Source organism: Strigops habroptila, chromosome 1 (assembly GCF_004027225.2).
Source record: "Strigops habroptila isolate Jane chromosome 1, bStrHab1.2.pri, whole genome shotgun sequence".
Lineage (NCBI taxonomy): Eukaryota > Metazoa > Chordata > Aves > Psittaciformes > Psittacidae > Strigops > Strigops habroptila.
In genome coordinates this window covers 153,513,209-153,525,993 of record NC_044277.2, presented here as the reverse complement: position 1 = coordinate 153,525,993, position 12,785 = coordinate 153,513,209, and the positions used below count along the sequence as shown (strand labels likewise).

Sequence of the window (12,785 nt, the reverse complement as noted above, 5' to 3'; positions counted from 1 at the left end):
GCAATAGCTCTTCAGGGATCGATGCAGTAGACTGGATTTTGGCTTGCCTGGCAGGCTACTAGCTATTTATGGCAAGGCAATAATGGGAGAAAAACACCATCACGCTGAGTTGTGAGTTGGTAATGCTTGGCTCTTACTTCCTTGCGATTTAAATGAGGACCCAAACTGCAGGGCAGTGCAGAGTCCTTCTCAGGTTTCCTCACTTGTATTTACAGCTAGCTCTGAGTGACTGCTATCTAAGGGCTCTAACGAAGCCTTTCTAATTAGTCCTTTCTCAGTCACCACACCTTCTTGCTCCTTGATTGCCAGAGTTGTTTCTTTTGTCTAGGTAACAGCAAGAATTAGGTCTTCTTTAGAACTGAAAAGGCCCACAGCTGTGCCCACACAAACTGCAAGATCTGCGTTGGTAAGGTTACTTCTGAATTCATAATGTCATCTGCTCGTTGTATGATCACAACAGCCAGGTTTAGTTTTCTGCACTAAAACCAACCAACTAAGGAAATGTACTGCATTGCCAATAATCCTAGAATCATTTAGGTTGGAAAGACCTTTCAGATCATCAAGTCCAACCATTAACCCAGCCCTACCAAGTCCACCAGTAAACCATGTAAATCACTCTTGGGCTCCATATGGTCAGTGGAGAGGAACCAGTTCACCTAATCTCTGCTTTGCAGAAAGCCATCTTTAGTAGAAAATCCAAAGCCACCTACTTCTGCCAACCATGACAGCCAGACCTCCTGTCTTCCCAGAGGTGCACAACCTGCCATGCATGGGCATGCAAGGTGATCCAGCTGTGTTTTTCATGGGTTCCCTATTTGAAAGCCGCAAGAGTCGTTTGTCATACCCAAAACTAAAGTAAGTTGTGTCAGTGATTTACATTTCCAAGAGCACAGATATCAACAGCTCTTGCAAGCTGGAACAGTTAATTTCATTAAAGGTTGCAGAATGAAGGATAATCATCTCAGTTACAGCTGGGCAATAGCTTGGAACAAATTTTCAGATATGAGTGTAGGAAAATACTGGTTTAAAATGCTTTCCCTGCAGCTTTGAATGACAATGAGATGGAGAGTCTGAAATAGATGCATAACTTGAACTGCAAGCAGCAACTGATAAGGAATCTGGGGCAGAGGGAATGACTCAGTTGGCTGTGGTGCAGTAGCAAATCCACATGGGGCTTTGGAAATGTTCATCCATGCCAGTGATAATGCACCAACCACAGAGATGATTATGACAGTCAGAGAAATTCAGAGAGCAGTAATGAAAAATAACCAATGCAATGAACCAGTGGGAACATCAGAGTCAAAGGGCACAAAGGACAATGCGTTGAAAATGAAAGGAAGAAAAGGGACTGAGAGGATCTTTGATCTAAAGGCTTCTTCCTGCAGGTTTTGTCTCTCCAGACATGAAAATACAAGGCTTATGACTATTCCCTTAAGAACTGAACAACGCGTCATAGACAAGAGAGGGAGAACGAGAATGTCTTCCAAGATAACATTCAATCATCATAAAAATGCGTGCATGAATGTGACAAAAAAGAAAAATAACATATATCTTAAAACTAAATATGTGACAGAAATCTAACCCAACAGTAATAAATAAATAAATAAATAAATAGTGTGCAGGGCCTTCGACAGAATAGGGTAGATAAATATACACTGACAGCTGATCTGCTTTCATAAAATGACTATCCCATATTTCAAGAGAGTGTCTCCCTTTTTCAACCAAGTGGTCCCTAATTCTGACAGATGACATATCGATGCTTATGTGTCCTGTTTTGGGACTTCAAGCAAGTATTTTCTGTCCTCTTTTTGATGTTTTTTCCAATGTATTTGCTATACACATAAACAGGTTTTTAGGCACCAGTTATAGAAAGCAGTGTTAAGAAGAACTCCATGTTCACATCTCATTTCATCCTTTTAGTGGCAGTCACGTGAAGGTGTCCCCTTTGGAGAAAAGGTGACTCTTCAATTGTGTTTTAAGCACTTATTCAGAAAATCAGAAATCCTGACTTGGTTCCATTGCATCTCTATCAGTGGCAGCAGAGGTAGAGGCTGAAACCTTACCTGTCCCCTGATGTATTTGTCACCACTGCCCAAGCCAGTGTACATTAGGTGTCAGGAACTAATGTGGAAGTACAAGAAATGGAGGAGTGTTATAAGTCCTTCAAACCTCAGCACTCCTCCTCTTGGGATGATCCACAGGGGCTGTATTTCTTCACTAGCTATGCACATGCCCTGCCGCTGTCTCCTCTGCCTTCATGGAAATTCAGGTTAAGTTCTGCTCGGCTTCATCTGCTTTGCCTTGGGTTTTTGGCAGCCACACGTGTGTGCAAGTTTCTTTCAGCTCTGGCTAAATTGAGAGAGGTTTGAGGGTGCAGCTGAAGAGTTTGAGTTGGGAGTTACCGAGTGGGGTACGTCATGGTCCATGTGTTATTTTATTTACGTATTTATTATCACGAGTCCAAATTCAGCCTTTAAAAATTTCAGCTGACCCTATGTCTTCTCTCTAGCAGCGTGCAAATGACCTGTGTGTCTTCAGAGCTGGGTCATTGCCAGACCATGGAGGGCTTCCCATCTGCAAGAGGGGTTGTCCTCACCATACCTCTGCCTCTACACGTCCTCACCCCCTCTTCAGAAGGAACACATGGACACCCAGAGAGAGACAAAATGTTGACTGCTACCACACTCCTGATTTCTAGGTAAGCAGCACCTCCTGAGTCACCCTTGTCCCAGGTCTGCTTCCCTGGCTTAGATGTTGTACACAAGCCTGATGGCAGCATTTATGATCAAATCCCTTCCTTTGGGACCAATTGAATGTGGTTTTTACCTCCCATTAACAACATTCATGCACTTGCTAATAATAAGAGACAGCATCATGTACTCCTTCGCTGCTGTACCAAAATGGCTTTAGGTCTTACTGTCTTAGGGACTTGGAAGTAATATAAAATCTACTTGGCAAAAGGCTTGCTATGGGATTTGAGTGGGAAGGAGAAAGATTTAACACTGGGAGGGGGGAGTGTCACCTTCCCAGCTGGCCTCTATATCTACACATGCAAATCCTGCATTTGTCTGACCAGGCTGCATATTTTAAAAGCTTTGGGTTTTTTTCTTTAGTTGGTTTAAGAGCTTGGCTAATGCAGAAGGTACAGCCCTGCCTTACACACCATTCTGGGTTATTTTACCACTCTTTCTACAGCCTGAAATGAAAGAAAATAACACAGCTGATTACAGGCTAGAGCTGGATGCTTCACAGGTTTACATGCCTGGGAGCAGCTTAGGATCTATCTATATACTTTATAAGTGTCATTGTTTAGATTTGTATTTTGCTATAGATATAAAGTGGAAACCATTCCAAAGACCTCTCCACTAGGAAGATTTTTTGCTTGCCTATTATTAGCACTCTGCTTTTGCAGCAAGCACTCATGAGCCAATATGCAGAGTTTTAAAGGACTTCAAAATGTCATTGGGAACCAAGTGATATGTGTGTTAAAAAGGGTTTACTGGAGCTGCAGTCACTGAAGCACAGTGTCTTTTTATAGCAGGTTTTTACAGCGTTAAGAAAAACATCCTGCAGATTTCAGTAGGATTGCCAGATGGGTAAGGTACTTTGCACTATGATTTTTGTTTATCTGCTATTAACAGAAAAGAAACCCAGCATTGCTAGCTATAGGGAGAGTGATAAGCAGGAACAGGGCTGCAAAACTCAGGCAACAGCTATTACCTCTATTTTGGGTTGGGGTTTTTTTCTTCTCTTTTTTTTAGAAGAAAAACATACATTTGAAAGCCAATGGCTTGGTTTAGAGAATGGAGATATGAAGTGATTTGTTTTCACATTGAAGCTTTTAACAGTTTGGGGTTTTTTTCACCCAAAATCCACTGGATTATATTATCATTAGCACTAGGCAAATCCTGTGTATCCAAGTTGGGCAAATGTTCCAGGACTGTCTTTTAAAATGCCATAGGTCAGGATCCCAAAGAAGTGGTTTGCAGAAACTGTCTTAAATACTAAAGCTCACCTGATCCCTGAGTAGTCATGTTGATATGCAGGAATGTATGAAGATTCGGCAGGGAATCACTGCTTTTCATATATTCCCTATTTTTTTCCTTTTCAATACCATTTACGAGTCTCCTTTATTTATGCCTGGGAAGCATTTAGGGATGGGGGATAAGACAGCTTCCTCATTGCAACCCATGTCTACAGCCTGCCAGGCAAGGAGCGGAAAGGAGCTTGCTGCAGGGGGGTAAAAGACTTGCCCAGGGATATACAAAAAGGCAGAGGCAGAGGTGGGACATAGCTTTGTCCCTCCAATACCCCAGTCCTACATTGTACCCTTATACCCATCTTTGCGTACGCTGCGCGGATTTAGCTGTTTGGACTTGTTCCCCCTCTGAAGCGATGTCACTTAAACATGTTTTACTCTCTGCTTTTGCTTCAGGCTGGGGAACAACTGGTTCCTGCCTTATCTGGGGGGAAAAATAGGGAGAGGGAAACCTTTAGTTGTTGTGACTGCTGGAGCAGGAAAAGCTCAGGGTTTTTCAAGCCTCGCAGGCAGCAAACGAGTGTGACGAGCCCCATATCCCCCCCCCACTGCGTGGCTCAGTCCCAAGCGGCCTCTTTCTTTTAGCTTTCACGCCTGGTCCTCCCCGGCGGAAACCCTGCTTGGAAATCTCACAGAAGCAGCCGGAGATGGATGTTTTTCTCTCGCCTGCGGAGGAGGGCAGAGGCGTGACGGCGGCGGGGAGGAGGGCTCGTGGAGTTGGTTCTTCTTTCTCTTTGCAACACTAGTTGTTTGGGGGAGTGTCTTGCGTTATTAATGCTGAGCGGCTCTGGAAACTACTGTGGTTTTAAGGTCGTTAGTCATCCGCTGCTACCGCAGGAGACACGGGAGCGCTGAGCCCGGCTCTTCGTGCAATCCTCTTGGTCCTTCCAGGCCAGCAGGTTGGGAAGAGATGTAAACGGGGCAATGGGGATATGGGAGGTGTGCAGAGAGCAGCCCGGGGGCATCCTCACGGCCTGGTCATGGGGTGCACAGGTCTATGGGATTCGCTGGGTTGTGGTGGGTGCCTGCACAGCCACCCCAAATGACCTGAGAGGGGCTTAGGGGTGTGTGAAGGGCTTGGGCTGGGTGAGCACCCTGCGATGTGCGAGCATGGGATCCTCCAGATACCCCATGAGAGGGCAGTCATGTGTGTCCCTGCCTGGGAAGCAGTCCCTGTATTACATGTAGCTACATGGACATGCGCATCTCCGTTCACCTAATGAGACAAGGATGCAGGATGCTCCCTGAGCAATTAGGGAATACAGATCCACGTGCACCCTTTCCCACCTGATTTCTCCCTTATTTTTGCCTTCCTTAGGATGAGGGGGTCTAGGCAAACATCCCTTAATTTATTCTGCATCCTCTGGCTCCCGCTTCTGCTGAAGGCTGCCCCTTCCTCCCCTCTCCTCCGTGGAAGTGACCCACCACCCTCTTCACTCCCCTCCGAGCTGTACAAAGGACACACCTGCATTGGTATGTATTCAGGTTTTGTTTGCCTGGTGGACTAGTTCATTCGTTACTCCACCGGTGAGCTGAGAACTGCTGTGCACATCATAAATCACTCCTTTATCTATTTCAACAGCTGTACTGCAAAATGCTCATAGCCTTTGGTGAAATAACCACTGAAGATTTTGCAAGGCCAGCGTGAGGTCTGGAGTTATTTTATGATTTTGTTTTTGAGTGGCTGCTTCCCAAAGTTCATGTTTTTGCTCTGCGGGGAATGGCTTCTGAAAAGCTGGCTTTAATGTCTATAGGGCTGGGACCTGGAAACAGGGTGTTTTGGGGTCCTGGTGTTTGTTAGTGTTTGTATTGCAGTTTGGTTAGTTGCAGGAAGGGTTAGGGTTAGACTAAGTTCCCTGAAACTCACCCAGGGTCTCCTCATTGATTTCATTGCCTGGGAAACTTCTTGAGCATAGTTGGTCCATACTTAGGCTGGGGAGCTTTGTGGTTTGGATGGTCATGTCTGGATAGCCAAGTTGCAATGGCTGTTTCTTCATATTTCGTTTCCTCCTCTTGGGTGCACGCGTCTGCAAACAAAACAAGTGTTTTGGCCACCCCTTTCTCATGTGACTGTGGTGGCTGTGTGATTTCCAGCACAGCTATAGCCGGAGGTATCCTATAGCCTCTGCTAGTGAAGTGGTTCCCAAAGACAAACCAGTAGTACTGAAGTCAACATGAACTGTAGGTATCTCTGCACCAGAAATGCCCTTGGAGTTAGACTCTGTATAGCTAGAGAGATGTAGTAGCTTATATTTTTGTATGTGAGCAAGTGTTAATGATGGATATGTCTTATGCATTAAGATCAAAACTACTATTGTGTCTTCTTTTAGCTTTTCAGGGCATTTCCATGCTGTAAACCTGTCCTGGTTCTCCATTTTTCAGAAGGAAATGTAATTCCTTTCAGCCCCAACTTATTTTCACTGTGGCTCAAGGACCACAATTAGAAATAACCATCCTAAGCTCGATAAATCCCTGGTTTTGCCTCACTTCTGAGCCGTTCACAGTGCCTCTGCAGATTCTGGCACCGGCAAGGCAGGGTGAACCGAAAGCAGAGTGAAGCTGGGGTGATGAGGCTTGTGCAGCCCTTGCCAGGGTACAGCCACCGGCCAGAAAATGAGGGCGAGTAGTGAAAAGCAGAAGCAATTGTGATGGACTGGCCTCTTTTGGGCCAGCAGCCACACGCACAGTGACTGAGCAGCTGCCAGAGCGAGAGGGAAGTGGTAGGTTCCGATGGTGACATCTTTGGCAGCTGCTTGGATGGCACAAGGAAGGCGGTTGGAACCCTAACCCGTGGGATCGTTACAGTGGTGTGTTTTAAACGTCGGGTGTGAGTGTTGTCTGCCCTTCCCATCCTATTGCTCCAGCAAGGCTCTACATTCCTAAAGCGGCTGCGCATTGCATCGAAGTTGCCATGCATAAAATAAGTTGTGATTTTTTTCCCTCCCAAAGGGAGGAAAACTGCAGTTTGCTGTTTAAGAGTATGATACTGGATCTTCAGACAAACCAGCTCTGGAGCCTGATTCTACTTAGCATGCTGCATGCAGACCTGGAGAGGAGCTGAGTGATGGCAGCAGTGTAACTGCTGGGCAAAGCTGGCAGAGATTCGGATTTAAGCAGCTGATCTGGTTTATGAACGTGAATATCTGAATCAGGGTGTCAAAACTGGTGCAGGGGCCTATGCTCACATGGGATTATTTATTTCTAACAGCAAAGATGGGCGGGATGGGCAGTATCACATATAAGGTGGGATGTGGAGGGAACTCTTTCAGCATCACCTATAGATCACCAATGAGCACTGAGCTCTTTAGCCACTCCTCCCATTCCCCAGAGCCCCTCGCTGTTCTAATTTCCTCCATTCTTGTACCAAATCCCACCAGATTCTGGGTCCCATTGCTGGGACCACCAAGCATCTCCCTGGAATATCTGTTCAGTGAGGAGAAACCAAAACCCTACCTCCCTCCCCAGTTGCTCTCTCTGCCAGCTAAAAGCATCCACGTGAGCTTGACTCAGGACCAAAACAGGCTGTTCACAGCTCTGTAAACCGCAAGCTAAAAACAAAGTGTGCAGAGCATTGAAACCACATGGGCTGGGCCTGGCAGGGAGGGCTGATAACAAGCAGGCAGGATGCTGTCTGCTAGCCCAGACAGCCACCTCTGGGCTATCATAGGATCCCAGACTGGTTTGGGTTGAAGGGACCTTAAAGCTCATCCAGCTCCAACCCCCTGCCACGGGCAGGGACACCTTCCACTAGAGCAGGTTGCTCCAAGCCCCTGTGTCCAACCTGGCCTTGAACACTGCCAGGGATGGGGCAGCCACAGCTTCTCTGGGAAAAGTCTGTGCCAGCGCCTCAGCACCCTCACAGGGAAGAGCTTCTGCCTCAGAGCTCATCTCAATCTCCCCTCTGGCAGGTTAAAGCCATTCCCCTTGTCCTGTCCCTACAGGCCCTTGTCCAAAGCCCCTCTCCAGGTTTCCTGGAGCCCCTTTAGGCACTGGAGCTGCTCTAAGGTCTCCCCTTCAGGAGCCTTCTCTTCTCCAGGCTGCCCCAGCCCAGCTCTCTCAGCCTGGCTCCAGAGCAGAGCTGCTCCAGTCCTCACAGCATCTTCATGGCCTTCTGGACTCATTCAAGCAAGCTCACCTCCCTCTTGTGCTCACTGATTAGCTGCTCTCCTGACTAACTCTTGAAAACACTGACAAGCCATCTGTGCCTCTTCCTTTTCACGAGCAGCAAAGTGAAAGCACAGAGGAGCTGATGGTTATGCTTACCGTGCTGTGGAGCAGAGGTAATGTCAGTTCTTGCAGCTGATTTGGTGACCAGCCCCCTTAGGAGCAGAAATTAAGCCACGATCACCTTCCTCTGTAGGAGGAAGTTTGTGATTTCCTTTCAACAGCTCGACCCCAGCCCCTGCTAGCTCAGTCTGCCATCTGGGAAGGCATTGGGAGAGAATCGTGAGAACTTCCTCTGGGTCTTCTTGGCCTTACAGATTGAGGCAGCATTTTTAACAGGAGAAATGACTACTGCCAAATATACAGGAGCTTTTCTTGAAGGAATGGGTTTTTTCATGCAAGTTAAATGTGTGCTCAGGTGTCTAATCTTTCCAAGTTGTTTGCCTCTCTTTTCCTGAGGGAAATGAGGTGGCTGCACATTGAACAGTCATTTCTGATCACTCCTCCGTGTGTACCACCTGCATGGAGAAGATTGCTCTGTTGCTAGCTGAAATCAGTCAGAAAATGGTTGCTCTTTCAACAGCAAAACCAATACGATATTTTTCATTAAGCCTTTCCATGGAAAGTATCACACTTCTTGAAGGAACAGGTAGAAATCGTATGACAGGGGAGTGAAACACAGCTTGAATGCGATATGACTTGGTTGCTTCTTTCTTCTGTTCCCCTTGCTAGCAGCACTCCCTCGGTAGGCACCATCTGCACCAGTATACTCTGGACATACTGGGACAGGAACTGATGCCTCAAGGGACTCCCTTGCACTTAGCACATCTGAGAAATGTATTTTGGGTAGGAACCTATATGCCGATAGGGAAAAGGGCTGGAGGAGAGGAGGGTGTGCATCTGGTGAGGTGCCATAGCAGGCTGAGCAATTCAGACTACTCATAGGGAAGGTTGGCCAAAACATTTCTGCTTACAGATTGTTGCTTATCTCAAAAAGAAGGTGACATTTTTACAGCAAAGTTCATTGTGTTGGGAAACATTTAGACAGAAATTTTCATCAGCCTCAGGAACTGTAGAGAAAGTCACATCATTTTTGCCGCATTTTCTTGAAAAAGTCGACAGCTTCATTCAGAGAAAGTCTTTTAATAATTGACTTGGTGTAAAAATAAAGCGTTTAGAAAGTGTTCCCACCTAAAATGGGACTTAATACTGACTACCTTTTAGAATTAGGGGAAAGAGGGGGAAAGGACCTGATGATAACTCTTCCGGCCACAAGACCAGCTGTAGTATACCTAAGCAGTTCCTAACCACCTCCAACCTGCTCTTAAGTAGTACATGGTCTTTCTAGAAGTATTTTCCCAACATCTGACAGTCTCCTTTTTCCATCAGTATTTCCTGCCTCCCCAGGCTGGAAAAATGCCCCCACCCCCTTCATTTTGCAAACCTCCCTCTGGGCCTCTTTGCTTGTGATACATTCTTCTGCTTTTTCATTATGGTAGATAAAAGCACTTTGGTAAGTGTTCCTATATGCAAAGACCCATGAAGATGTTTTTCCTCATGTATGGATAGGGAGGTTTTGCTCTGAGCACTGACCTGGGAGCTGAACGCTCAGTCTGGTTTTTGTTTCTGGGTTTGTCACTGACTGACAGTATGGCTGAAGGGATTTATTCAGGATGAGACCTAGAAACCCTTTTGCTACGTGCAGCCTGACTGTTTCTGTGGGGCATCCTGAGAACAAGAAGCTGTGTATCTTTCTCTCGAAAATGAAGAGTGAATGAGCTCTTCAGATACTCAGGTCTTTGACTTTCCCTATTGTCCTGGTTTCGGCTGGAATAGAGTTTTCTTCCTGGTATCTGGTGCAGTGCTGTGTTATGGCTTTAGCCTGAGAACAACGCTGATAACACACCAATGTTTCGGTTGTTGCTCAGTAGCACTTACCCTGATCAAGGACTGTTCAGTCTCTCACACTCTGCCAGTGAGGAGGGGCACAAGAAGCCAGGAGGGAGCAGAGACAGGACACCTGACCCAAACTAGCCAAAGGGGTATTCCATACTATGGCTCGGTATAGAAAGTGGGGGGAGTTGGCTGGGAGCTGACAATCATTGCTCAGGAATGAGCTGGGCATCGGTCACTGGGTCGTGAGCAAGTGTTTTGTGCATCAGTTGAGGAAAATACTGCCTGTTTTGCAGGGCAAGCAAGGTTTTACTGAAGTTAATGTTAAGGTACCCAAAGACAGTGCAGTAAAACCGGTAACTGTTGGCACTAGTGATAATGTTTCATCGTAGCTAAGATCATGCTCTTGCTTTTTCTTCTATTTCTGATTAATTTTTAAAGGTTTTATTCTTACCTCCCATCACCCTGAATTACAAGAGAACCCTTAAAGGGTCTTTTCAAAATGTCCTGCTCCCCAGCAAAAGAGACATCATCCAAAAGTATCTGAAGCAACCTCAGGAATGGCAGAAGCTGCCCTGGAGGGTGCAGAAAGCAGGGGAGACACTGAAAGACAGGAGGGAACTGCTGTATTCCTCTCTCTTCAGCATGGTAAAGAAGGGAAATTTGAGGAATTGTAGAACAGCCAGTTAAACATCAATTCCTAGAAAAGCCCTGCAATAGTTACAAAAGCTTTATAAAAGCATCTTTCAAGAGTAAATATGAATAAGATCCTCACTGGATTTATCAAGGAGAAACAGTGTTAGATCAATCTAGTTTTCTTTGCTGATGGGATAATGGCATGTAGCCACAGAAAAAGCAGTAGATGTTACAGCTGGACTTTAGTAGGGCTTTTGGCACCACCTCAGCACTAATCTAATGGCTGAGAGGCATGTGACATTGATTAAGCTTCTACAGGGCCGGACAAAACTGGTGGGTGGCCTTGTTCAGAGGGTAATTACAAGTGGCTCACTCCCTAACCAGAAGGATGTACAAAATGAGGTCTTTATTGGACCTGTGTTTTGAATATCACTCAATATTTTCATTAGCCAGGATAATGAAATAGTGTGCTATTAAATGAGCAGCTCTTATAAAGCTGAAAGGGTTTGCAAGTACGATGGAGGGCAGGATTAAATTCAGAACAATCTTGACAACCTGGAGTACTTACCCTCAAAAAAGATCACTTCAGTATGAGTATGTTGAAGGCACTGCAGCAGAAATAGTCAATGACACACATAGCAGGTGAGGAATGGCTGGGTAGCATCCCTAGGGAAGATCATTTGGGCTTGTAGTGGCACAATGATGGCATGCTGTCATGAAGAACACACACACTGTGCACACCAAGATGTGTGAACAGAAGTTAGCTTGCAAGACATGTGAAGTAACCCACTACCTTTCTCAGCATTGACAAAGCCTCAGAGGAATTTCTGCCTTCCCTTTTGGGGCTGTGTATCAAGAATGATGCACAGTGACAGGAGGTTTCAGAGAAAAACAAACATAAGCTACAAAGACAGTCTGAATAAATTAGAGTTAATTAGTCTAGAGAAGATAAACTTGAGAAAAGACATGTCTGTCCTTGCAAACATGAAAGGGGTGATCCATTCTCCAGGTTTATAAAAACTATGACAAGAAATAAGAGAAATGAATATCAGTAGGGACATTCAGTTTAGGAAGAAAATTCCATAATGGTGGTGGTAGCGAGCACTGCCGTCAGTTCCTGAGGAGGCCGTAAAAGACCTCATTAGAGATCTGAACAGATCTGTGTCTATCCTGTCCCTTCAGAACAGCTTAGATAGAATCCCAGACTGGTTTGTGTTGGAAGGGACCTCGAAGCTCAACCAGTTACAACCTGGGAAGGGACACCTTCTGCTAGAGCAGGTTGCTCCAAGCCCCTGTGTCCAACCTGGCCTTGAACACTGCCAGGGATGGGGCAGCCACAGCTTCTCTGGGCACCCTGTACCACTGTCTCATAGCAAAGGTCCTTAATTTAGTGGGCAAAGGGTACTCTGTTTTGGTAGAGATGCCATAGATCAACTGCTAGGGCAGAGTTTTGTTTAAGATGATTTCTTCCAGGCCGGCTTTTCACGGGTTCTGGGCTGTAATCACAAGACCCATTTGCAGACAGCAGGATGTGTTTATGTTCTCCCCAGCAGCAGGCTGCCCTGCTCTTTAGGTGATTAACTTTGACTGCCCTTTTTGGGATGAGGCGATTAGACAGGGAGCGCTCAATACAGCCAGACCACATCTTCCTTGCCACCTCCGCAAACGAGGGGAGATCCTATGGATCAGCAGCTGGGGAAGCAGATTTCCCCACCTTTGCGCTCAATATAATGCCATTCTCAGCAACCTTTGTGGGTCACCTCTTCCATTCACCCATGAGCACGTAATTCCTAGTGTATGATGATGCATGGTTTTGAAACATATTTTCAGCTCTGATTCCATTGAAGAAGGGACGTTTCAGAGCTTCCCAACAGCGTTAAACGCCGACCTCTACCTGTGTTAATTCGTATGATAGTTGATGTCCTCAACAGTTTGCCTCCATCTAGCTGTGCGTGAGTGCAGGGATGAAATATCCCCGGCGGAGCCGCAGCAGGACCGGTAGCGTTTGGAGTTCCCAATAACTTCCCACAATGGAACATGCAAAATGGACTTG

The 12,785-nt window shown here is 46.0% G+C and overlaps 1 protein-coding gene across 1 annotated transcript in view; it reads left to right on the top strand.

Annotated features, from left to right (window-relative positions):
• Nucleotides 1-4,813: 4,813 nt before the first annotated feature.
• AOAH (acyloxyacyl hydrolase) overlaps nucleotides 4,814-12,785 on the top strand; it is a 70,951-nt gene continuing 62,979 nt past the window's right edge. The window contains 4 exon segments of the mRNA XM_030499193.1: nucleotides 4,814-4,843; nucleotides 4,845-4,893; nucleotides 4,896-4,938; nucleotides 5,358-5,512. Of these exon segments, the coding sequence (XP_030355053.1) occupies nucleotides 4,814-4,843; nucleotides 4,845-4,893; nucleotides 4,896-4,938; nucleotides 5,358-5,512 (277 nt within the window).